The 25,589-nt window shown below is 48.7% G+C and overlaps 1 protein-coding gene across 5 annotated transcripts in view; it reads left to right on the top strand.

The window, feature by feature from the left end:
• The window catches only part of COMMD6 (COMM domain containing 6), a 45,466-nt gene that overhangs the window by 13,579 nt on the left and 6,298 nt on the right, over nucleotides 1–25,589 (top strand). For 3 of the 5 annotated variants that reach the window (XM_073580388.1, XM_073580391.1, XM_073580390.1), the window contains 4 exons: nucleotides 3,523–3,588; nucleotides 10,270–10,346; nucleotides 13,029–13,058; nucleotides 15,092–15,257. In XM_073580388.1, the coding sequence (XP_073436489.1) occupies nucleotides 3,523–3,588; nucleotides 10,270–10,346; nucleotides 13,029–13,058; nucleotides 15,092–15,257 (339 nt within the window). The remainder of the gene's footprint in view (nucleotides 1–3,522; nucleotides 3,589–10,269; nucleotides 10,347–13,028; nucleotides 13,059–15,091; nucleotides 15,258–25,589) is intronic. The other 2 variants (XM_073580389.1, XM_073580392.1) reach the window with 1 other exon arrangement.

Genomic DNA, 25,589 nt, shown 5'->3' with positions numbered 1-25,589 from the left:
CCCTCGCCCCAGTTCTGTGGTATCTGCCATTTAGCGGTTTTGATTTTATAGTGAAACAATAAAGTGTTGATTTTTAACCCCTTTACCCCCAAGAGTGGTTTGCACATTCATGACCGGGCCAATTTTTACAATTCTGCCCACTGTCCCTTTATGAGGTCATAACTCTGGAACGCTTCCATGGATCCCGGCGATTCTGACATTGTTTTCTCGTGACATATTGTACTTCATGTTAGTGGTAAAATTTCATTGATATAACTTGCGTTTATTTGTGAAAAAAAAAGGAAATTTGGCGAAAACTTTGAAAATTTCGCAATTTTTCAACTTTGAATTCTTATGCCCTTAAATCACAGAGATATGGCACTCAAAAAACGTAATAAATAACATTTCACATATGTTTACCTTACATCAGCACAATTTTGGAACCAAATTTTTTTTCCGTTAGGAAGTTATAAGGGTTAAAAGTTGACCAGCGATTTCTCATTTTTGCTACACCATTTTATTTTTACGGACCACATCACATTTGAAGTCACTTTGAGGGGTCTATATGATAGAAAATACCTAAAAGTGACACCATTCTAAAAACTGCACCCCTCAAGGTGCTCAAAACCACATTCAAGAAGTTTATTAACCCTACAGGTGCTTCACAGGAATTTTTTGAATGTTTAAAAAAAAAAATGAACACAACTTTTTTCACAAAAAAATTACTTCACGTCCAATTTTTTTTTTATTTTATCAAGGGTAACAGGAGAAATTGGACTAAAGCATGTGGAACTAACCACAGAATGAACCACTGACGAAGCCGCCAGCCGCAGCGGCGATACGCGTGGGGCCTGCCCACCCCCCCCTTTCTTTAACCCCTTTGGGACTCTTGCTGCTCTGACCTATATCTGGTGGTTCTAATTTGCTCATTATGCATCCACTGCAACTTTGCAATCTCAGCCATGGTATAACCATTCTTGGGTGCCTTTTGCACTAGGCAATTTCATTCTGTGGTTAGTTCCACATGCTTTAGGGCAGTTAGGATTTACACATTTTCTTACATTGTTTTATTATATGCTTGATATCAAGTTTGTCTTTCTGCCTTATCTTTGCCTGCAATGCACATGGCTGTCTTGTTATATAGAATTGCATGATATGTGCCTGTTTATGGGTGGCTATGAATAGTCCAATATGGGCCACATCTTAGGTTCATATTACCTGTTTTTTGGGGGTGTCTGGGTCATTGGTTCTTTGACTGTATTTTAAATGTTTTTAGCTTATTGTATCCAATATGAAATAAAGGTTTTTTATTGTTTATTGGGATGTGCATACCATCATTAGCCTAGTCTTTTTCTCCCTTTTTTTTTGCTTCTCTGCTTGCGGGCTAGGTATTGCACTCCACTGGAGATTGAGATATGACAGTAGTGTACCCCTCCTTTTGCGTTTCATTTTTTCCACAAGCATGATCTTTTATTCCCCAATTTTTTTTATTTTCCCAAGGGTAACAGGAGAAATTGGACCCGAAAAGTTGTTTTGCAATCTGTCCTGAGTAGGCTGATACCCCATATGTGGGGGTAAAACACTGTTTGGGCGCATGGCAGAGCTTGGAAGGGGGAAGGAGCACCATTTGACTTTTTTCAACGCATAATTGGCTGGAATTGAGATCAGACGCTATGTTGCGTTTGGAGAGCACCTGATGTGCCCAAACAGTGGAAACCCCCCAATTCTAACTCCAACCCTAATCTCAGCCCTAACCCTAATGGGGAAAATGGAAATAAATACATTTTTTTTTTTTTTTAATTTTATTATTTTTCCGTAACGAAGGGGGTGATAACGGGGGGTTTGATTTACTATTTATGACGGATTTTTATGTTTGGCAGCTGTCACACGCTAAAAGACGCTTTTAATTTTAAAAATAGTTTTTGCATCACCACGTTTTGAGAGCTATAATTTTTCCATATTTTGACCCACCGAGTCATGTGAGGTCTTATTTTTTGCGAGACGAGTTGATGTTTTTATTGGTACCATTTTCGGGCACGTGATATTTTTTGATCGCTTTTTATTCTGATTTTTGGAACGCAGAATGAACAAAAAACAGCATTTCAAGAATTTCTTTTGGGGGGTGCGTTTACACCGTTCCGCGTGCGGTAAAATTGATAAAGCGGTTTTATTCTTCGGGTCAGTACGATTACAGTGATACCTCATTTATGTAATTTTTTATGTTTTGGCGCTTTTATGCAATGAAAACAATTTTTATATAAAAAATTATTTTTGCATCGCTTTATTCTGCGAGCTATAACTTTTTTATTTTTTCGCTGATGACGCTGTATAGCAGCTCGTTTTTTGCGGGACAAGATGACGTTTTCAGCGGTAACCTGGTTATTTATATCCGCGTTTTTGATCGTGCGTTATTGCACTTTTTGTTCGGCGGTATGATAATAAAGCATTATTTTTTGCTTTGTTTGTTATTTTTTAAGGGGTTCGCTAAAGGGGTTAACTAATGGGACAGTTTTATAGGGCAGGTCATTACGGACGCGGCGATACTAAATATGTGTACTTTTATTTGTTTTTTTTATTTCCAAAAAATGAATTTATTAGGGATTTTTTTATAAATTATTTTTACACTTTTTTTTACTTTGTTATATTGTCCCGGGGGGGGACGACATCACTGTAATATGTCAGATCGCTGATCCGACAGGTTGCACAGCACTCTGTCAGATCAGTGATGTGACAGGCGCTGCTGCAGGCTTTCTCAGAGCCTGCTCTCAGCAGGCACTGAGAAAGACGCCTCCCTGCAGGCCCCCGAAGGTCCCCGCCGCCATATTGGATCTGGGGACCTGCAGGGAAGGAGGCCCCCGCAGCAGCGCTGCACATCGCACTGTTTCGGGGGTCTCAGGGAAGCACAGAGGGAGCCCCCTCGTGTTTGATCGCAGTGTGCCAGGGGTTAACGTGTCGGGGGCGGTCCGTGACCGACCCTGACACATAGTGCTGGGTGTCAGCTGTGATAATCAGCTGACACCCACCCGCGATCAGCGGCGCTCCCCCCCCGTGAGCGCCGCTGATCGCTATGACGTACTATCCCGTCCATGGGCATAGGGTCCTGTGGACGGGATAGTACGTCAGATGTCAGGAAGGGGTTAATGACTGTTTATGAATAACACTTCTTGATCTAGCTGCGACTTATGTCATGTGATCTATGTGAACATCCACTAATAACCCTTGTTTTGCCATGCACGGCGATGTCCATCTTCCAGTCTTTCCAAGCTCCCATTATTTTCCTCAGCTGTCTCCATGTTTCCTTATACCCCCTTGTCTGTTCTGTAAGTGTTGCTGTGGAACAATGGTCGTTCAGTAGGTGTCCCCAAGTTTTCTTGGGAAGTGGAGTTTTGCAATGGGGTGAAAGCCTTGTAAAGGCACATGGGAGTCCTGGCAATTTGACCCCAATTACTGAGGAAATGATGGCATATTCTTGTGTTATTTCATCACTTCTTATAGTGAGAAAACATATTTAACGATCATTTTTCCCTCATTTTCATCTCTCAGTGCCAACAATGTATTCAGCATCTCCAATGTCAGAGCGCGGGCGTAGACCAGACACTGCTCTGTCAGGTAAGAGCTAATGAATGGTTAATGAGGCTTGTTATGTGCTGACTCTAATATATTATTATTTGGACTTTGCTAAAAAAGAGAATGGGCAGCCGCTCCAACAATCATACATTGATCTAATGCCGCCAGAAAGAAATATATAAAACTGAACACGAGATTCTTAGTTTAACATTCTGTTCAGACTGCATGAAGCCCACTGCCACGTGACAGCGAACCTCGTAGTGGGTCCCTATCGCCCTAACAGAGCGGAGCTGTGTGCCGACCACCGCCACAGGAAGGCGGACGGCCTGGTGCCTCACAGCGCCCATGCTGCAAGACTGAGTCCCATGACTCCAGACCGCACCGCCCCACCAGCACAAAATCACAGCACCAATGGCCGCCACACAGTGCTAACACTAAATGAAAGGAGCATTCAAACTCCCCTTTCTCAAGCTTTCCATTGAGAGCAGAAATGGGCTAGACCCCTTTCTTTGTAGTCTCCTACCAATTTAAAGTCACCTGTGCCAAATGGGAGGAGTGCACATCCAAAGAAAAAAGGACTAAGAGCCTCCTGTCCACTTATATATATTTTCCCCTAGCGGCATTAGGTCAGTGCATGGTTTTTGGAGGCGCTGTCCATTCTCTTTTTCAGCATATTATATGGAATTGCAGTTACAGTGTAAAGTTGTGGCGGATTTTATTAGCAACATGTATGCAATTGTATTGTCATATGATCATATATTTTGGGCCTTGTACATCAAAACTGCCTTTTGTGGCCGAAAAATCTTCGTCATAAAACATAGAAACATAGTCTTTGCCTCCTTTAACCCTGCTTAACAAAGGGCACTCTACGTGGCCACCCTGGACAGGCTTGGTGTTAGCAACTGTTTATTCGGTCGTCCATGACAGCACCACCTGAGAGAGGGGATCCGCCCTTTAGGAACAGGAAACCTACAGATACAAAAGGGTGGCACCTCTCCCACGCATCAGTTGGTTTCCTGTTCCTAGAGGACAGGACTCTCTACAGATACGTCCGTCATGGAGTCGTCGTTGAATACCCAGGCCGGCTGACCGACCCAGGTAGCGAGGGGGTCTCCTACCTCGGTCAGTGCGGGGTCCCTGGAAGCGCCACGGTGGGGCCGGGTAGGTCACCACGGCAGTGGACGGAGCAGGTGGAGCAGGGGTCCGGTGGATGCCGTCTCCGAAACGCCAGCACCTGGTATGTATGCCCCGGTCCTGCTGCGCTTCCCCAGGCCCGGTCCTCCCGGGCAGTGCTGGCCCCTGGCGGCGCTCATGGCGGCGTGCGCGGGGGGGGCTGGGGCATTCCGAGCAGGGGCGCTGCGCTGCTCCTTCGCGCGCGCTCCCGCAGGGCTCTGGTGAGCGGCGGAAGTGACGCGGCGGAAGGGGAGGAGCGATAGCGCCGATACCGGAAGTCGGGTGCCGGCCGGCCTCCGGCGCGTGCCGCAGGTGCACGCCTGTCCGGGGGTCGCGCGGCGACCCGGGTAAGCCGAGGGGGGCCGGAGCATGGGGGAGGGAGCGCGAAAGGCCGGGTGGGTGGTGCTATGGCAGGATACCTGCTGACCCGGACACCAGGAGGCCATATAAGGCAGATGGGGACGCCGCTGGGGTGCTTCTGAAGGCCCCAGCAATGGATACAACGGAAGCCCCCTTAGACCAGCAGGACGAGGCGCAGGAGCGCCCGCAAAACAGGCCACGACAAAACTGCATGCGAGTGGCCAGCAGAAGAAACAGAGATGAACTAGCGACCAGAGCCGCGAAAGTTCCTCCAGAAAGGAACCCCCTGCCTCCCTCCGTGATCCGGTACCTGCTTCATCTGCATGGGTAAGAGATCTCCGTGAATGTACCCTGATGCAGTGTTCCCTTATGTTTTTTTGCAGGGGAAGAAGGCTACGGGAAAACAGAAGCACAGGGAATGTGCCCTCTGTAGTTCCCCCCCTACCAGATGGCCACCCTAAAAAATTATGCCAACCATGCATTCGGCAAACGGTAGGGGTTAATAAAGACAGGGAGTCCAGGGGTAGATTGTCAGGCCCTTATACTCTCCCCCGTTTATGCAGGTAGCGGAAGAGACACCTGACTTCACTTCAAACCTGAGAGAGATGATCAGGGCAGAAATGAAAGTCTTACCTCAAAGAGAACCTTCTAGGAGAAGAGAGGCTAGTGGTTCAGGCTCGGAGACCTCAGTCGCCCCTGGGAAAGGTGACAACTCCTCGGCCTCCTCCTCGTCTTCCTCGGATGAAGACTCTAGCCGGTTCTGCTTCCCCTTAGACCAGATGGACAGATTAGTGAAAGCAATACAGTCCACCATGGGGGTAGCGGACAAAAAACGGGAACTCTCAGCACAGGACATAATGTTCGGGGGTCTAGACCCCAAAAAACGCAGAGCTTTTCCATTAAACGATAAGGTTCAGAGCCTAATTGACAGAGACTGGAAGAGACCGGAAAAAAGGGGCTCCATGCCACCAGCCTTTAAGCGGAGATACCCCTTTGATAACCCGGTAGTAAACAGATGGGATAAAGCCCCGAAACAAGACGCAGCAGTAGCCAAAGCATCTAAAAAATCCGCCATACCATTTGACGATATGGCCTCCTTGAAAGATCCGCTAGATAAAAAAGCGGATTCCTTTCTTAAAGGGACATGGGAGATGTCAGCAGGCGCATTAAGACCAGCGCTAGCTGCCACCTGTACAGCCAGATCCATGATGGTCTGGCTAGATCAGCTAGATTCCGAGCTAAAAGACGGAGCTTCAAGAACATCTATTCGGAAAAGTTTGCCGATCATTCAGAATGCCGCGGCATTTTTAGCCGATGCTTCTGCAGACTCTGCAAGAATGGCGGCTAAAGCCGCGGGTCTATCTAATGCAGCGCGAAGAGCGCTCTGGTTAAAATGCTGGCCAGGAGATATTCAAGCCCGGTCCCGTCTCTGTTCCATTCCTTGCGAGGGGGAGTACCTATTCGGCCCCGTCTTGGACGAATTGTTAGAGAAAGCTGGAGATGACAAAAAGAAATTTCCCAGTCTCCCGAACCCCTCTTACAGACGTCCCTTTACCAGGAAAGGTTTTTTCCGGAGAAGGCCGTCCAGAGATCAGGGCAGATGGGATGAGAAAAAAAGGAAAGGTACAGGATTCATGTTTGGAGGGGGGCGCCAGGAAGGTCCAGCTCGGGATACGAAAAAGCCGCCCCAATGACTAGTTGCCCCGGTAGGAGGGAGACTAGCTGCCTTCTACCCATCCTGGTCTCTGATCTCTAATAGCAGCTGGATATTGGGGATAATAGCCGTGGGACTACGACTAGAGTTTTCTAGGGTTCCCCTTGATCAATTTAAAATCACCCCACTCAGGTCGTCTGCTTCAGAACAAGCTGCCCTGGAGGCCGAGGTTCATGACCTGTGCGCCAAGAAAGTCCTGATAGAGGTTCCAGAGGGAGAATGGGGGAAGGGATTCTACTCCCCTCTGTTCCTGGTCCGCAAACCAGACAGCTCCTTTAGGACAATAATAAACCTTAAGGCCCTCAACAAGTTTTTGGTCATACGTCCTTTTAAAATGGAAACAATTAAATCTGCAATAAAATTGCTGTTCCAAAACTGCTTTATGGTGGTGTTAGATTTAAAAGACGCATACTACCATATACCCATCCATGCAGGCCATCAGCGGTTTCTCAGAGTGGCGGTTCAGTTGGATGGGTCAATTCGACATTTCCAATATGCGGCCCTCCCCTTTGGAGTGGCTGTCGCTCCCTGAGTATTTACTAAAGTAATAGCGGAGGTCATGGCCCATCTACGTGAATCGAACATTCTGGTGATCCCCTACCTGGACGATTTTCTTATTGTAGGTAAAACGGCGAATCATTGTTTACAACAGCTACAAAAGGCAATGTCTGCCCTAGAACGGTTAGGATGGTTGCTGAACGTCAAAAAGTCTCGGTTACAACCAATGAAAGTCCAACAATTCTTGGGCCTAACCCTGGATTCTGAGAAACAGGAATGCCGTCTGCCTCCGGAGAAGCTTGTTCGCCTCCATTATCAGATCCTGAACGCCTCCAATAACCCCACCATGTCCCTCAGGAAAGCCATGTCCCTTCTAGGCTCTCTTTCGGCCTCTATCCCGGCAGTCCAGTGGGCCCAGTTTCATGCAAGGAAACTACAGAGCGAGGTCTTATTACATCAAAAAGTCCTTGGGGGTTACTTGGAGGGTCAGCTAACCTTGTCCCGTAACACAAGGGAGTCCCTAGAGTGGTGGTTAGACAAGGATAACTTGTCTAAAGGGGTGCCCTGGGAGTATAACGTAACCCGCATAGTCACCACGGATGCTAGTCCTTACGGTTGGGGAGCTCATATGGGTGAAATATTAGTCCAGGACCAATGGCAACATGATCAGTTAGGAATGTCATCTAACCTAAAAGAATTGACAGCAGTAGAACAGGCGGCTAAAAAGCTCCTTGTGTATCTACAGGGCCATCACGTGCGAGTGTTCTCCGACAATCAGGTCACCGTGGCATATATCAATCACCAAGGCGGGACCCGTTCCAGACCCCTGATGATTGTAGCAGAGCGGTTGTTCCATCTAGCAGAACAATACTTTCTATCTTTAACAGCGTTGCATATAAAAGGAAGAGACAACATCACGGCAGACTTTTTAAGCCGCAATCAGCTAAAGCAAGGGGAATGGTCCCTAAACACCTCCATATTCAATCTGATTGTTCAAAGGTGGGGATATCCAGAGGTAGACCTCTTCGCCACCAGAGACAACAGGCAATTGAAACAATTCTGCTCCCTAAATCCCAGAGAGAATCCTCTGGCGGTAGATGCCTTCCTGATAAAGTGGGACTTCAGACTAGCCTACGCCTTCCCTCCCCTATCTCTTCTACCCCTGGTGATGAGGAAAATCAGGAAAGACAGAGCGAGGGTTATAGTCATCGCTCCATTTTGGCCCAGGAGAGCATGGTTCTCATGCCTCAGGACCATGTCAGTGTCTGATCCTTGGGTTCTGCCGGACATCCCGGATCTCCTGTCCCAGGGCCCAGTCTCCCATCCTCAGGTGGCTGGCCTACATCTGACGGCGTGGAGTTTGAACGGTCATTATTAGAAGAGAAGGGCTTCTCCGCAGACCTAATTAACACCCTACTTAAGAGTAGAAAAATCATTACCACAAAAATTTATGTCAGAATTTGGAAAAAATTCCTTCAAAACTCAGGAGTAGTCGCTGGGGATTCAGCGCCTATAATGCAGATATTAGAGTTCCTACAAAAAGGTCTGGACATGGGGCTCTCTACCAGTACCCTTAAAGTACAAGTGTCAGCCTTGGGGGCCCTGTTTAGCTGTAACATCGCTGGTAATTATTGGGTAAGCAGGTTCATTAAGGCGGCAGGTAGATCCAGGCCAATAATGAAGGATAGATTCATGCCGTGGGACTTGAACCTAGTCCTCACTGCTATGACGGAGACCCCATTCGAACCTATCTCGTCGGCTTCCCTAAAAAACCTGTCCCTCAAGGTAGCCTTCCTGGTAGCTCTAACATCAGCCCGCAGAATAAGCGATATCCAGGCTTTATCTAGGTGTCCTCCTTATTTACAGTTCAAAGAGGATAGGGTAATACTTAGACCTGATCCAGCGTACTTGCCGAAGGTAGTTTCTAGTTTCCATAGGACACAGGAAATAGTTCTTCCATCCTTCCTCCCTAATCCAACTAACGAGAAGGAAAAGAAACTACACACCCTGGATGTCAGGAGAGGCCTCATAGAATATCTGACAGTCACCGATCCCTGGAAGAAAGATAATGCCCTATTTATCTCTCATCAAGGCCCCAGAAAAGGTTGTAAGGCATCAAAAAATACACTAGCCAGATGGATTAGAGAGGCGATTTCAATAGCATACACCTCAAAGGGCAGGTCGCCACCCGGGAAGCTGAGGGCGCATTCCACCAGGGCCATGGCGACCTCATGGGCCGAAAGATCAGAAGTCTCCATTGACCAGATATGTAAGGCGGCTACTTGGTCCTCTCCGAGCACCTTTTATAGTCATTATAGGCTAGACCTGGGTGCTTCCACAGACCTCTCTTTTGGTATAAGGGTGCTGCAGGCTGTAGTCCCTCCCTAAAGCTGATGTTACTCTCTGTAAATCTCTCAGGTGGTGCTGTCATGGACGACCGAATAAAGTCTTAGTTACTCACCGGTTAACGGTATTTTTCGGAGTCCATGAGAGCACCCGTATATTCCCTCCCTTTAGTTTAATTGGGGTGTGCACGTCTATTTCTTGTATATGCTCACTGGTGATAAAAGTTTATAATTGTAAAGAATACTGTACATAAATCATGCATTAACCTTGGAAGTCCTCTTGTGCTCTGTAATCCAACTGATGCGTGGGAGAGGTGCCACCCTTTTTGTATCTGTAAGTTTCCTGTTCCTAAAGGGCGGACCCCCTCTCTCAGGTGGTGCTGTCATGGACTCCGAAAAATACCGTTAACCGGTGAGTAACTAAGACTTTCTCCCATCCTTGGGGAAATTGATCCCCGGCCACTTCTGTCGTTATGTCATATGTACTAAACAATAATTGCCATGTTTTTGTGACTTTACCTTGAGTGTTGTGTTTTATTTCATCTTGTGTGAAGCTTTTATAGAAATTGTGCTTTCCTGTTACCGGAAAGCAGTGGATTATGGCAGCTCGTTAACTGTCTTTCTCGTTAGCAGAGGTTTCAAGCAGCCGGAGTGGACACCAACGTAGATGAAGTTAGAAATGTTATAAATGCAGTAAACTATCTCTTCAGGTAAGTATGCAGGGCCGCGGTGCCGAAGGCCCATAGGCAAGGTTGACATTACTGCTGCATACAAATGCTAGTTTTGCATTCTGACCGTAAAATGCAGGTAGCTTCTGTGCCCTCACCACAGTTGTGATGTACAGTTATGGTGGTTGCTTGGTGAAATCAAGTTCTCATCTATAATAATTTTATCCCTATAGCGCTCACAGCTCTTTACAAATCAAAGGGGACATGTGCAAACAAAGTAGAACATAATGCAGCAATACAATATTCAACAATTAAAACAAAGAGTGATGGCCCTGCTCACAAGCTTACAATCTATGAGGTACAAGGCAGGCGATAGCATATTGATAAGTGGGGGTCCCACCTCTGAAACCCACACTAATCAGCAGAGGTTTGGGGTTTCCAAGCACTGTGCTCGGCTTTTTCTATCAATCACACAGAGAATGAATGGAATGGAGGTCAGACATCAAACATGCCTCTCCATTATGAAAGGGGGATAAAAGTGGCCCGTTGGGAATAAAAGATCCACATTCTGCCTATGGTGGGACAACCCCTCATTTGTACTGTCTATCCTCTGGATAGGTGATACCTTGTTTTCACCAGAGATTCCCTATAAAGAGAAGCTGTCTGCAGGATTTAGCCTCATAAACTAAAGGAATGGCCATAATGGCACTATGATGCTGATTAATTTGATACCTGATGTGAAGGGATCAGATCATTGGCTGTTCAATACTCACCTTTTCTTCTTAAAATTACGACTTGTGTTCTTTGTGGTGTAATGTGGGGGCAGGGTCTCTTCTTCTGCTTCTGTACCCTCAAATACCTCCTCTGCTTCTTGTGCAGGTCACTGATTACTCAGTGACCTGCCTGCTTTTTAAAATTCGCCGCCGCCGCCATCATTTTGTGTGCGGCGCGTGCGCAATGTGAGACGCCATCCTGTCTGCAAGATTTCAATAAAATTGCTCTGGAGGCGAGGCATGCGCAGGTGGCAATTTCGGTTCAGTAAATTTTTCACTGAGCCGAAGTCTTGATCTGCACATTCACTGCCTCCGGCACCTTTTTATTGAAATCTTGCACACAGGACGCCGTGTCACATTGCGCACGCGCCGCGCACAAAATGATGGTGTCGGCGGGGAATTTTAAAAAGTAGGCAGGTAACTTAAAAATCTGTGACCTGCATAAGAAGTAGAGGAAGTAGGTGGTGGTGCAGAAGAAAACCCTGCCCCCACGTCCCGCCCCAAATCACACTGAAGAACAGAAGACGTCATTTTATGAAAACGTCACAAGATGAGTATTCATCAGCCACCGAGCTGATTTCTTCACATCAGATATCAGATTAATCTGCATAACAGTGCCGTTATGTCCATGCCTTTAGTTTATAGGGCTAAATCCTGCTGACAGGTTCTCTTAAATGTATCGCTGCCACTACTTAATACAGTGTCACAGGACAGGGAGGGGTTAATCTTTCAAGCATTTAATCTAATTGGAATAATCTTATTAGTAATTTATAAGGGATATCACCATACACATAGCAACTGAATAATACAAAATACAAGGGATAAATACTGCTACACCATAGACAGACCACACATTAGCTCTATCTATATAGTGACAGAATAATACCACCATTCAGATCATAAACATAATTTCAGCGTTAGTGCTGTAGCATTCAGATCATAAACATAATTTCAGCGTTAGTGCTGTAGTTTATCACCAGAGACCGTTATACCAGGAGCTCTGTAGATAGTGTATATAGTGAAAACCAAAAGCAAAACACAAAACAAATATCCTGGAATAAAAAAGTAAAAAAATATATTGCAAAAATTGCATGAAGGTAGTAATAATAGTAATAATAAGGGTATTTAGTTAACATAATTTTGATCAAAATAATGTAGAAGCCATCCCGCCACGTCACGGCAACCCTTGTGGGACAGTCCTAACTCTTGTATTTAAAACCTTTCCACTTGTCAAGTGACGTAAATGTGAACAAGGACAGAGGGACTGAACCACCAGTAATAGTATAGGCCAGACAGGATGGATTTTCCAACTCAGAAACAGGGCGGTCACACCCTTATAAGCACAGAATGCACAATGAAACAAATGAGAAACTGGGTCTGAGCAGAAAAAGTAAATTAATGTGCATGCAAAATGTAATTGCATATGAACACATGACCTTTACACAGAGAAAGCCAAAAGCAAAACACAAAACAAATATCCTAGAATAAAAAAGTAAAAAAATATATTGCAAAAATTGCATGAAGGTAGTAATAATAGTAATAATAAGGGTATTTAGTTAACATAATTGTGATCAAAATAATGTAGAAGCCATCCCGCCACGTCACGGCAACTAATCTTATTAGTAATTTATAAGGGATATCACCATACACATAGCAACTGAATAATACAAAATACAAGGGATAAATACTGCTACACCATAGACAGACCACACATTAGCTCTATCTATATAGTGACAGAATAATACCACCATTCAGATCATAAACATAATTTCAGCGTTAGTGCTGTAGTATTCAGATCATAAACATAATTTCAGCGTTAGTGCTGTAGTTTATCACCAGAGACCGTTATACCAGGAGCTCTGTAGATAGTGTATATAGTGTACAGGCTAATCCACTTAATCGTGAGGTTTTCCATTGAAGTCATTCATCTTTGCTTTTCTTCTTCATCCAGTGCAGGTTGGTGTGACTGTCTCCAGTGCAGGTTGGTGTGACTGTCTCCAGCCACAACTCATGCTTGCAGAATGTATACACAGACATTTATTGCTGATCACTTCTAGAGCACGCTTCCCACTTTCCCACCTGTACTAAACTGCATCAAAAGAATAAGAAATGTGCCACTCTGGTGCCCTGCACAGCAGTAGGATCTCCCCCCCCCCCCCCCCCACAGTAACATTACCCCCCAAATTAAACTTCATTATAGTAGTGATGTCCTCGTTTTTACCACCTCACAGTAGAAATGGCCCCCAGGGCGGCACGGGTGGCTCACGGTGACTCAGTCCTGGGTTCAAATCCCACCAAGGACAACATCTGAAAGGAGTTTGCATGTTCTCCCCGTGTTTGCTTGGGTTTCCTATGGGTACTCCAGTTTCCTCCCACATTCCAAAGACATACTGATAGGGAATCCCCATCGGGGACATTGCCAATAATGTCTGTAAAGCACTGTGGAATTAATGGCGCTATATAAATGAGTAAATAAGATAAAATACAGCATTAATGCATATCCTCCCTTATGTGGTACCCGTACAATAATAAAATTCCTCTTTGAGGCCCCATGTAGTGAGAATGTCTGCTCAAATACAGCAGTAATGCCCCCTCCCCAGTATACAAATTGTGTTGCACCCCCTCCCCCATACATTAGCAATAATATTTGAGGACACAAGGGGGGCAATATTTATTACTGTATGGAGCCACAATGGGGGACATTGATTGCCTTCCCTTGTGGCCACATGCAGTAATGATGTCCCCCAATCTGGCCCACACAGTAATGTCCCCAATTCTGGCCACAATGCCGTAAGAATATTCCTCGTTTTGTCCAAAATCCAGTAATAATGTCTCCAACCAAATTCTGTCCCCAATTCAGTAATAATGTCCCTCGTTTGGCTCCATGCAGTAATAATGTCCATCATTCTGGCCCCGTTATAGTAATGATGCCCCCATTATGGTGCTGTTTATATAGCAATTGAAGAAAAGAATCCTTTCACCTTCTGTCTAACAATGTGCAGCTCCACCTCTCTCCTCCATACCCTGACGCAGAAGGCCTAATTTCTGTAAGAGCCGATGTCCGCTGCTGGCCTCTGATAGTCTGGTGTCTTCCCTGCTCAGCAGTAATTTTGCGCTGACTGACATCCTGCTGAAAGTAGCCCTGGCACCAGCAGGCCCCCTCTGCCCTGGGCATGGTCGCACCTCTGAACTGCGATTATGTTCCTGATCAGGGTCTCACTTGTGGATTCCGGTGGCCCAGACCAAGCCTATAAGTGTGTGATTATTATACTAGAAGGTTGGACTACACCCTGCAATAAATGGCCCATATGATGGATCGGCAGGTGTATGGAAGATGTGGCGGGTTTGTAAGCGAATGTAAAGATTAGCCGATAATCGCGTGTCCATGAGATTGTACCAAGCATCAGAAACCTCATCACAAACAGTTTTGCCACCTGCATATATATAGGGCATCTGTTACCACAAATGACCGATCAAACCAAGCACATCTTGTGACAGTCAGAATTAAAATTATACTTTAGTGTCCAAATCTGTTGCTGAGTTTGACAGAAATTGTTCTTCATTCAAAAATGATGTGCGTGGTGCACCCTTGGCATGGCCAAGCAGGTAAATACACCTCCCCCAAGTGGTTTTCCCATCTAGCCCTGCCCTCTTTCCTTGATTGACAGCTCTGGCTTTACAGGAGTCAGGAGTGTGGAGGAAGGTGCAGTGAGCTGATTGACAATAACCAGGGTGCACCAAGCTCTTCATTAGAATGAGTTCTAGCAAGCAAAGCACTAAACGTAGGATTTATATCAGGGCTATGTCCCTTACAAGGTGCTGTGCTTGGTTTGGACAGTCACTTTGTGCTGACAAACTTGTAATGCTAGCACATGACTAGGCCTCATACATGTGTATCCAGTGAGAACTATATCCAACAGCCTGGCACCTTGTGGCCGCAAAGTTGGCACTTTGTGCAGATTTGTAGCATTTTTTGTCTAATTTTTGCATTTCTACATTGTTCTTTCTTTACAGCAATGCTGCAAAACACAAACTGACCACAGAGACATTACTGAACACTGTTACAAGTCATTACAAGCTTCCGAAGCAGACTTTGCAGGTCATTCGGCATGTGTGGAACGAAGAGGGTAAGAAGCTGTGCGACATTGAATGTTCCAGGGACCTGTTACCGGCTGCACAGGTGAGGTATAGGGTTCTCGTATCCGGCTCACAAGCTGGGGCACATTACGTGGATGGCCCCATAGCCCCTTACTGTAAAACTGCTATTAGCTGACCCTGACATGTGATCCGATCACTGAGTGTCGGTGTAATTCATGGGTATGTGTATATGGCGCACTTGTGAGTGTGTGCACCCATGTACAGGTGCTTCTCACAAAATTAGAATATCATCACAAAGTTAATTTATTTCAGTTCTTTAATACAAAAACTGAAAGTTAGATATTATATAGAGTCATTATAAACAGAGTGATCTATTTCAAGTGTTTATTTCTATTAATGTTGATGATTATGGATTACAGTCAATAAAAACCCAAAAGTCATTATCTCAGTAAATTAGAATTATTAACAAAAACCACCTGCAAAGGCTTCCTAAGCATCAGCGATCCCGACAACAATATGACCTGGTCAGGATCGCTGGTGAGCTGTCAAACAGGCAGATCTCACCAGCGATCAGGACCAGCGAAGACAGCGGGTAACTAGCGCGCGCGTCGCTTAGTTACCCGCTGTGTACCCTAGATACAAGCGTGCTTGCGCTGGGAGCTGGTATCCAAGGTAAACAGCAGGTAACTAAGAGCGCATGGCGCTTAGTTACCCGCTGTTTACCTTGGCTACCAGCTTCCAGCGTCTGCTTACAGCACTAGGAGCTCGCTGATCGATGGTCTCCCGCTGCCACACGCCGCGATGCGTGCTGGCCAGCGGGAGACCAACGATCAAAAAAAGGCCCAGGACATTCCTGCACGATCAGCGATACCCGGCAGGGGGGCCGGTCACTGATAGGTGTCACACACAGCGAGATCGCTGCTGAGGTCGCTGTTGCGTCACAAAACTTGTGACTCAGCAGCGATTCTCGCTAGCAATCTTGCTTAGGGCCCCTTTACATTTAGCGATGCACCAGCGATCCTGACCACGATATGACCCGGTCAGGATCGCTGGTGCATCGCTAAATGGTCACTAGTGAGCTGCCAAACAGGCAGATCTCAGCAGCGACGCAGCAGCGGTCATTACTTACCTGTCAGACGCGGCGATGATGACGTCCTCCACCCGCGTCCATGCGTCGCTCGTCGCCGCCAACGAGAAATGGACCAGGCCGATCTCGCGCGATCACCGATAACCAGCGGAGGAGCCGGTCGGAGGTAAGTATCACATGTAGCGATATCGCTAGCAATATCGCTGCTGTGTCACAAAATCAGTGACACTTTAGCAATATTGCTAGTGATATCGCTATGTGTAAAGCCCCCTTTAGTGTGACGGGGGCTTTAGACTGTTTCAGTAGGCTCTACAATCATGGTGAAGACTGCTGAATTGACAGATGTCCAGAAGGCAGTCATTGACACACTCCACAAGGAGGGTAAGTCACATAAGGTCATTGCTAAAGAAGCTGACTGTTCAGAGTGCTGTATCCAAGCATATTAATGGAAAGTTGAGTGGAAGGAAAACGTGTGGTAGAAAAAGGTGCACAAGCTACCGGATAACCACAGCCTTTAAAGGATTGTTAAGAAAAGGCCATTTAAAAATTTGGGGGAGAATCACAAGGAGTGGACTGCTGCTGGAGTCATAGCTTCAAGAGCCACCACACACAGACGTATCCAGGACATGGACTACAAGTGTTGAATTCCTTGTGTCAAGCCAGTCATGACCAATAGACAAAGCCAGTAGCGTCTTACCTGGGCCAAGGAGAAAAAGAACTGGACTGTTGCTCAACGGTCCAAGGTGTGGTTTTCAGATGAAAGTAAATTTTGCATTTTATTTGGAAATCAAGGTCCCAGAGACTGGAGGAAGAGTGGAGAGGCCACAATCTAAGCTGCTTGAGGTCTAGTGTGAAGTTTCCACAATCAGTGATGGTCTGGCGGGCCATGTCATCTGCTGGTGTAGGTGCACTGTGTTTTATCAAGACCAAAGTCAGCGCAGCCGTCTACCAGGAAATTTTAGAGCACTTCATGCTTCCCTGTGCCGACAAGCTTTTTGGAGATGGAAATTTCATTCTCCAGCAGGACTTGGAAACCTGTCCACACTGCCAAAAATACCAATACCTGGTTTAAAAACTACAGTATCACTGTGCTTGATTGGCTACCAAACTCGCCTGACCTTAACCCCATAGAGAATCTATGGGGTATTGTCAAGAGGAAGATGAGACCCCAGACCCAACAATGCAGATGAGCTGAAGGCTGCTATCAAAGCAACCTGGGCCTTCATGCCACACCAAATTGATGCAGTAATTGATGCAAAAGGAGCCCCGACCAAGTATTGAGTGCATTTACTGAACATACATTTCAGTAGGCCAACATTTCAGATTTTAAAATCATTTTTCAAGCTGGTGTTATAAAGTATTCTAATTAACTGACATAATGACTTTTGGGTTTTCATTGGCTGTAAGCCATAATCCTCAACATTAACAGAAATAAACACGTGAAATAGATCACTTTGTTTGTAATGACTCTATATAATGTATGAGTTTCACGTTTTGTATTAAAGAGCTGAAATTAACTTTTTGATGATTGTGGAGGAAAGACCAGTTCCTCAAACGTCACCAATGTGACGTAACTACACAGGCACAGCTCTCCGGCACCCCCTTTGCCTCTCAGGTCAGTAAGGGAGCTGCACCTAGAGCAAATGCCCGCCGGGGAGGATGTCCTGTTACCCGCTGGGTATTCTAAGATTCGTAATCAGAGTAAAAGCATCAGCCCAAGATTAATTTTATGGTTTAATTGCCTTAAGGGCGCACTAGATAATTACAGAAATATACAGAAAGCTATACAATGGAATTACAGTGGATTTGCAGTCAGAGTAAAATATAACAATATTGGTACAAGACTTAGAGATATTAAGCTGGAGGTCAATTTACCAGATTGTAGGTTGCATGTGGGTGCCGGGAGCTCTGCAGTACACAGGTACAAGAATCTTAGTTGCCGGACAGACCCCAAAGCATGGGCCGCTGCTCCCCTTGGCAGATCTGTCCCCAGTTCCTTCTTAGATCATCATCATCTGGTTCTTCTGTGAGGGAGTGAGTGTCTCTGCCATGTGCTGCTGTTCTTAAGCATGCTGGGTCCCTCCCCCTTGTGTCAGAGGGTGGGCTAATAATCTTCACCCTTTAGCTCCCAGCAGAACTTATTCCCAATCAGGGGTGAACCTAGCCTCTCTGCTGCCTGAGGCGAACAGCAAAATGTCGCCCACACACACACACACACACACACAAAGTAAATTCTCATATCTATCCTGTAAAACTGAGTATAGTAGTGGACATTTTGATTTAGATAAATAGAAAAAAAAAAAGGTGTCCAAACACAAGGATGTCAGCGGCATCACACGCACATAGAAGAACAACACAGAATTATCCAGAACAAGGGTCATTAATGGCAATAGTAGGCCTGGCACAGGGCCGGATTGGGACTAAAATGCAGCCCTGCCACACAAATCCCACCAGCCCACAAACTATAACACTCCTCACCCCGATCAGTGAATTTTTGCTATACTTTGTCGTCCCCTCATCACTCTCTTATAGGAGTTATTTGAAGAGCCACATGTGAATGGCACCACAGTGCGTATGACTGACCACAGCTCCATTTACATGGTGCTCTTCAAAGCTATGTTTCCCAGGATCATAGGGGTCCCAGCGGTCAGATCCACAACAAACAAAGTCATCCCCTATCCCCACATAATGCTCCATACAGTATTATGTGCCCCATATATTACTTCGCACAGTATAATGGGCCCCATATAATGCTCCATACAGCATAATGGGCCCCATATATTACTTCGTACATTATAATGGGCCCCATATAATGCTCCATACAGTATAATGGGCCCCATATATTACTTCGTACAGTATAATGGGCCCCATATAATGCTCCATACAGTATAATGGGCCCCATATATTACTTCATACAGTATAATGGGCCCCATATATTACTTCATAAATTATATTGGGCACCATATATTACTTCATACAGTATAATGGCCACCATATATTACTGCATACAGTATAATGGGCACCATATATTACTTCATACAGTATAATGGTCCCCATATATAACTTCATACAGCATAATGGCCACCATATATTACTTCATACAGTATAATGGGCCCCATATAATTCTTCTCCCCAAACCCCGCTGCTCTGGTCTCCTCGTGTATTCTGATCCTCCGCACTGCTTGGCACAGGGACATCATTAACTTTACGTATATAATTGTCCACTTGGACTGATAGTAATAGTGATTTGTTTGTCTGTTGTCTGGGGGTGCTGAGGGCATATGATTATACACCAGTAAAAAGTATGAGAGGCTCAATATGACCAGTGCCACCTAGTTTCCTACCCATCTTATTCTACTGGTACTGTGGGCACACTGACTGGTACTGAGGAAAAGAAAGAAAGAGAACAGAGAAAAAAAACAGAGAAAGAAAGAAAGACGAGAGAGAAAGAAAGAAAGAGGGGAAAGAAACAGAGAGAGAAAGAAAGAGCCAAGAGAGAGAAAAAAAAAAGAAAGATTAGAGAGATAAAGAAACAGAGAGAGAAAGGATCCACAGTGATGGATCTGAAACATTCCCTGAAGTGCCTCCATGGTTCCGTCACAATCTCCTCCCGAAATTACCTAATTTCCGTTCAGCTTCTAGCACATCACTTCCAGTAGAACGTCACATGCAAATTTTTTTTTTTTTTTTAATCAGATAGTTTTTATTAAAAGTTTTAGAAATGACAGGCATGTACAACTTACAACATGTTGTCAAACATTCCCTTCCCCCATAACACCCCCCTCCCCTTGTCCGATGGCATATAGACTGGTACATAGCGAATAAACCCAATTCCATCACACAACCATATCATATGAGAAATGATGATTAACAACCGACAGGAGACCACCCCCAGGGCCCATTCATTAATCTAGGAGATTCGAGGCAGCCAGGCCGGGAACCTTCACATGCGAATTTTAAAGTACTCCGTGGGGGTCCGCCGTGTACTCCTGTGTCCACGGGAAAAGTAAGCTCCCAGCCGGGGCAGTGGGACAGAATCTCTCTCAAAATCGGGACTGTCCCGCTGGGAGGTATGAATGCTCCCCACCATACACCTCGTACACGTATGGCTCTGCACACATCATAAACACACGGTTCCGCTTTTTATGCCTCGCACACACACAGCTCCGCTCTGTACACCTTGCACACACGACTCCACTCAGTACACACATGGCTCCACTCCGTAAACCTCGTACACATGCGGCTCTGCTCCGTACACCTTGTACACACGTGGCCACACTCTGTAAACTTGTACACAAATGGCTCCACTCCGTAAACCTTGTACACATGCGACTTTGCTCCATACACCTTATACACTCGCAGTTCCGCTCTGTACACCTCGCACACACACGGCTCCATACACCTCACACATGTGCGACTCTGCTCCATACACCTCGCACACGCGCTGCTCAGCTCCGTACACGTGCAGCTCCGTTCCGTGCACCTCGTACACGCACGGCTCCGCTCCGTGCACCTCGTACACACGCACGGCTCCGCTCCGTGCGCCTCGTACACACGCACGGCTCCGCTCCGTGCGCCTCGTACACACGCACGGCTCCGCTCCGTGCGCCTCGTACACACGCACGGCTCCGCTCCGTGCGCCTCGTACACACGCACGGCTCCGCTCCGTGCGCCTCGTACACACGCACGGCTCCGCTCCGTGCGCCTCGTACACACGCACGGCTCCGCTCCGTGCGCCTCGTACACACGCACGGCTCCGCTCCGTTCGCCTCGTACACACGCACGGCTCCGCTCCGTGCGCCTGGTACACACGCACGGCTCCGCTCCGTGCGCCTGGTACACACGCACGGCTCCGCTCCGTGCGCCTGGTACACACGCACGGCTCCGCTCCGTGCGCCTCGTACACACGCACGGCTCCGCTCCGTGCGCCTCGTACACACGCACGGCTCCGCTCCGTGCGCCTCGTACACACGCACGGCTCCGCTCCGTGCGCCTCGTACACACGCACGGCTCCGCTCCGTGCACCTCGTACACACGCACGGCTCCGCTCCGTGCACCTCGTACACACGCACGGCTCCGCTCCGTACACACGCGCGACTCCGCTCCGTGCACCTCGTAGACACGCATGGCTCCGCTCCGTGCACCTCGTACACACGCACGGCCCCGCTCCGTGCACCTCGTACACACGCACGGCTCCGCTCCGTACACCTCGTACACACTCACGGCTCCGCTCCGTACACACGCACGACTCCGCTCCGTGCACCTCGTACACACGCACGGCTCCGCTCCGTGCACCTCGTACACACGCACGGCTCCGCTCCGTGCACCTCGTACACACGCACGGCTCCGCTCCGTGCACCTCGTATACACGCACGGCTCCGCTCCGTGCACCTCGTACACACGCACGGCTCCGCTCCGTACACACGCGCGACTCCGCTCCGTGCACCTCGTAGACACGCATGGCTCCGCTCCGTGCACCTCGTACACACGCACGGCCCCGCTCCGTGCGCCTCGTACACACGCACGGCTCCGCTCCGTGCGCCTCGTACACACGCACGGCTCCGCTCCGTGCGCCTCGTACACACGCACGGCTCCGCTCCGTGCGCCTCGTACACACGCACGGCTCCGCTCCGTGCGCCTCGTACACACGCACGGCTCCGCTCCGTGCGCCTCGTACACACGCACGGCTCCGCTCCGTGCGCCTCGTACACACGCACGGCTCCGCTCCGTGCGCCTCGTACACACGCACGGCTCCGCTCCGTGCGCCTCGTACACACGCACGGCTCCGCTCCGTTCGCCTCGTACACACGCACGGCTCCGCTCCGTGCGCCTGGTACACACGCACGGCTCCGCTCCGTGCGCCTGGTACACACGCACGGCTCCGCTCCGTGCGCCTCGTACACACGCACGGCTCCGCTCCGTGCGCCTCGTACACACGCACGGCTCCGCTCCGTGCGCCTCGTACACACGCACGGCTCCGCTCCGTGCGCCTCGTACACACGCACGGCTCCGCTCCGTGCACCTCGTACACACGCACGGCTCCGCTCCGTGCACCTCGTACACACGCACGGCTCCGCTCCGTACACACGCGCGACTCCGCTCCGTGCACCTCGTAGACACGCATGGCTCCGCTCCGTGCACCTCGTACACACGCACGGCCCCGCTCCGTGCACCTCGTACACACGCACGGCTCCGCTCCGTACACCTCGTACACACTCACGGCTCCGCTCCGTACACACGCACGACTCCGCTCCGTACACCTCATACACACGCGGCTCTGCTCCTTACACCTCGCACACACATGGCTCCGCTCTGTACACCTCGTACACACGCGGCTCTGCTCCTTACACAGGGCCGGGCTGAGACCAAAAAGCAGCCCTGACACAAAAAGGAGACCACCCCCAGGGCCCATTCATTAATCTAGGAGATTCGAGGCAGCCAGGCCGGGAACCTTCACATGCGAATTTTAAAGTACTCCGCGGGGGTCCGCCGTGTACTCCTGTGTCCGCGGGAAAAGTAAGCTCCCAGCCGGGGCAGTGGGACAGAATCTCTCTCAAAATCGGGACTGTCCCGCTGGGAGGTATGAATGCTCCCCACCATACACCTCGTACACGTATGGCTCTGCACACATCATAAACACACGGTTCCGCTTTTTATGCCTCGCACACACACAGCTCCGCTCTGTACACCTCGCACACACGACTCCACTCAGTACACACATGGCTCCACTCCGTAAACCTCGTACACATGCGGCTCTGCTCCGTACACCTTGTACACACGTGGCCACACTCTGTAACCTTGTACACAAATGGCTCCACTCCGTAAACCTTGTACACATGCGACTTTGCTCCATACACCTTATACACTCAGAGTTCCGCTCTGTACACCTCGCACACACACGGCTCCATACACCTCACACATGTGCGACTCTGCTCCATACACCTCGCACACGCGCTGCTCAGCTCCGTACACATCTCTGCTCCGTACACGTGCGGCTCCGTTCCGTGCGCCTCGTACACACGCACGGCTCCGCTCCGTGCGCCTCGTACACACGCATGGCTCCGCTCCGTGCGCCTCGTACACACGCACGGCTCCGCTCCGTGCGCCTCGTACACACGCACGGCTCCGCTCCGTGCGCCTCGTACACACGCACGGCTCCGCTCCGTGCGCCTCGTACACACGCACGGCTCCGCTCCGTGCGCCTCGTACACACGCACGGCTCCGCTCCGTGCGCCTCGTACACACGCACGGCTCCGCTCCGTGCGCCTCGTACACACGCACGGCTCCGCTCCGTACACCTCGTACACACGCGCGGCTCCGCTCCGTACACACGCGCGACTCCGCTCCGTACACACGCGCGACTCCGCTCCGTACACACGCGCGACTCCGCTCCGTACACACGCGCGACTCCGCTCCGTACACACGCGCGACTCCGCTCCGTACACACGCGCGACTCCGCTCCGTACACACGCGCGACTCCGCTCCGTACACACGCGCGACTCCGCTCCGTACACACGCGCGACTCCGCTCCGTGCACCTCGTAGACACGCATGGCTCCGCTCCGTGCACCTCGTAGACACGCATGGCTCCGCTCCGTGCACCTCGTAGACACGCATGGCTCCGCTCCGTGCACCTCGTAGACACGCATGGCTCCGCTCCGTGCACCTCGTAGACACGCACGGCTCCGCTCCGTGCACCTCGTACGCACGCACGGCTCCGCTCCGTGCACCTCGTAGGCACGCACGGCCCCGCTCCGTGCACCTCGTAGGCACGCACGGCTCCGCTCCGTACACCTCGTACACACTCACGGCTCCGCTCCGTACACACGCACGACTCCGCTCCGTACACCTCATACACACGCGGCTCTGCTCCTTACACCTCGCACACACATGGCTCTGCTCCTTACACAGGGCCGGGCTGAGACCAAAAAGCAGCCCTGACATGAAAAAAAATTCACCAGCCCACATACAATGAATGTCCTCACCCAAATCGTAGAACACTGGCACACACACGTACCACACAGCTCACACAAGTAGCTCACACACAGCTCACAAGTATCACACACGCACAGCTTACACTTGTCACGCACACACACAGCTCACACATATCACACACAGCTCACACGTATCACACACACAGCTCACACCTATCACACACACACACAGCTCACACCTATCACACACACACAGCTCACACCTATCACACACACACAGCTCACACCTATCACACACACACAGCTCACACACACACCCAGCTCACACGTATCACACACAGACACAGCTCACACATATCACACACACAGCTCACACGTAACACACAGCTCACACCTATCACACACACACACAGCTCACACCTATCACACACACACAGCTCACACCTATCACACACACACCCAGCTCACACGTATCACACACAGACACAGCTCACACATATCACACACACAGCTCACACGTATCACACACACAGATCACACGTATCACACACACAGCTCATACGTATCACACACACAGCTCACACATATCACAACACAGCTCACACGTATCACACACACCCAGCTCACACGTATCACACACCCAGCTCACACGTATCACACACCCAGCTCACACGTATCACACACCCAGCTCACACGTATCACACACCCAGCTCACACGTATCACACACCCAGCTCACACGTATCACACACACCCAGCTCACACGTATCACACACACCCAGCTCACACGTATCACACACACCCAGCTCACACGTATCACACACACCCAGCTCACACGTATCACACACACCCAGCTCACACGTATCACACACACCCAGCTCACACGTATCACACACACCCAGCTCACACGTATCACACACACCCAGCTCACACGTATCACACACACCCAGCTCACACGTATCACACACACCCACAGCTCACAGGTATCACACACTGTATCACAGCTCACGCTCACACAAGTAACTTACACACACGTATCACACAGCTCACGCTCACACAAGTAAATTACACACACGTATCACACAGCTCACGCTCACACAAGTAACTTACACACACGTATCACACAGCTCACGCTCACACAAGTAACTTACACACACGTATCACACAGCTCACGCTCACACACAGCTCACACACACATGTATCACACAACTCACACACAGCTCACACATGCATGTATCACACAACTCACACACAGCTCACACACACATGTATCACAAAACTCACATACGCATGTATCACACAACTCAAACACAGCTCACACACGCATGTATCACAGCTCACACACACAAGTAGCTCACTCATGATGACAGACAGCAGTCCTGCTTAAACCAAGGAG

This window comes from Dendrobates tinctorius, unplaced genomic scaffold (assembly GCF_039654945.1).
Source record: "Dendrobates tinctorius isolate UK_male_01 unplaced genomic scaffold, ASM3965494v1 ptg000064l, whole genome shotgun sequence".
Classification (NCBI taxonomy): Eukaryota; Metazoa; Chordata; class Amphibia; order Anura; family Dendrobatidae; genus Dendrobates; species Dendrobates tinctorius.
Note: the sequence above shows the minus strand (reverse complement) of the source record. Positions and strands in the feature narration are given on the sequence as shown.